Here is a 1787-nt window from a genome sequence, read left to right as displayed (position 1 = left end):
TAGATTTGATCTCCTCATAAAAACTTTAAATTACAGTGAAGTAGTATTTAATTAACACGTTGGTCTTTATCCACTGAAACAAGGCCAAAGAAAGTATAATGACATCTCAGCTATATTGTAAGAACATTTTTATGACTGCATCACAATCAATAAAGAGGGAGGAGAAAACTTACTGAGCTTTATCACAGAGTTTGGGTCATTACGCTATCAGAGCTCAGCAGCCTTTCACCTGCTTTCCTCTCTCTCTCTGATCATGGAGACTCTGACAGAAGACGAGCTCTGCTTTCCACAACTTTCCAACACTTCCTGCAAGAAACCACTTAACCAGCACGCTGAGAACATTTTCATTTACTTCCTTTTGTCCTGTATATCATTGATGACTGTGACTCTCAACTTGCTGGTCATCATCTCAATCTCCTATTTCAGGTATGAAGAACAAGTGAATTTTGCAAAATACACAGTGTATTTCATGTTAATGAAAAATTATGTTTTTAACAACCATCAATAATTGTCAAAAAAATTCACAACTAATGTGTTTTACACCTGTTTACAGTAGAATACAAGACTTGTGCATCTTCTGCAACTGAATAGATTTTTTTTTCTGAGCATGTCCTATTTTAATGTTGAAGTATTTTTGTTGTTCATCAGATCATAGATTTGGAATAATGCAACGAATAATTGATACAAATTTCAGCAACCACCACCACCACCACCACCACCACCACCACCAACAACAACAACAACAACAACAACAACAACAACAACGATGATAAAATTTTAGGTGTTTTTTTCTTCCAGGCAGCTCCACACCCCCACCAACTTCTTCCTTCTGTCTCTGGCCGTCTCAGACTTCCTTGTTGGACTTCTTCTGATGCCAGCACGAATTCTCCAGATAGGAGGCTGCTGGTTTTTTGGGAGCTCTATGTGTGGACTTTTTAACTACATTTCCTACATCATTACATCTGCTTCAGTAGGAAACATGGTGCTAATATCAGTTGATAGATATGTGGCTATCTGTGACCCTCTGCATTATCCCAACAAAGTCACTCTGGGGAAAGTAAAAGTCTGTGTTTGTCTGTGTTGGGCCTGCTCTGTGTTCTACAATGGTCTGATACTGAAAGAGTTTCTCAAGAATCCAGACAAATATAATTTCTGCTATGGAGAGTGTGTACTTTTAGTTGACTATAAAATGCAAATAATTGATCTGATAATTACTTTTCTTAGCCCCCTTACAGTGATCATAGTTCTATATGTGAGAGTATTTGTGGTGGCTGTGTCTCAGGCTCGAGCCATGAGGTCTCATGTTGCAGCTGTGAGTCTGAAGGGTTCAGCTCCTGTATCTACTAAGAGGTCTGAGAGAAAAGCAGCTACAGTTCTTGGTGTTGTTGTGATTGTGTTTGTAATAAGTATCTGTCCTTATTTTTCACCTGCTTTTGCAAGAATAGATTTGTTTACAAATGAGAAGATGTATGTTTTATTTGTTTGGCTATTTCATTGTCACTCTTGCATAAATCCAATAATTTATGTTGTTTTCTACCAGTGGTTTAGAAAATCTATTAAACACATTGTAACACTTAAGATACTGCAGCCTGGTTCCTGTGATACTAAACTACTGTGGTGAATGACACAAACAAAGCAGTATGTACCTAAACATTAAAATAAGATAAAATATTTCAACAAAACATTCTCTATTTTTATTAGCCTGGCTGTCTTGGATTTTCAGGGGTCAAAGCCTGTGGAGGCAAGGGAACGTAGCTGCAATGCAGCAGTGTTTCCTTGCATCCAGC

General features: G+C 37.8%; 1 protein-coding gene across 1 annotated transcript; it reads left to right on the top strand.

The window, feature by feature from the left end:
* Positions 1-253: 253 nt before the first annotated feature.
* On the top strand, positions 254-1621 carry LOC119419744 (trace amine-associated receptor 13c-like). Its single transcript, XM_037687128.1, has 2 exons — positions 254-426; positions 799-1621. Exons 1-2 carry the CDS (start codon positions 254-256, stop codon positions 1619-1621), a joined length of 996 nt encoding a protein of 331 aa, XP_037543056.1.
* The last annotated feature ends 166 nt before the right edge of the window (positions 1622-1787 follow it).

The sequence above is a fragment of the Nematolebias whitei genome, chromosome 13 (assembly GCF_014905685.2).
Source record: "Nematolebias whitei isolate Nwh7 chromosome 13, NemWhi1, whole genome shotgun sequence".
In the NCBI taxonomy this organism is placed as follows: domain Eukaryota; kingdom Metazoa; phylum Chordata; class Actinopteri; order Cyprinodontiformes; family Rivulidae; genus Nematolebias; species Nematolebias whitei.
The sequence above is the reverse complement of the archived record's forward strand: the minus strand, read 5'-3'. Positions and strand labels throughout refer to the sequence as shown.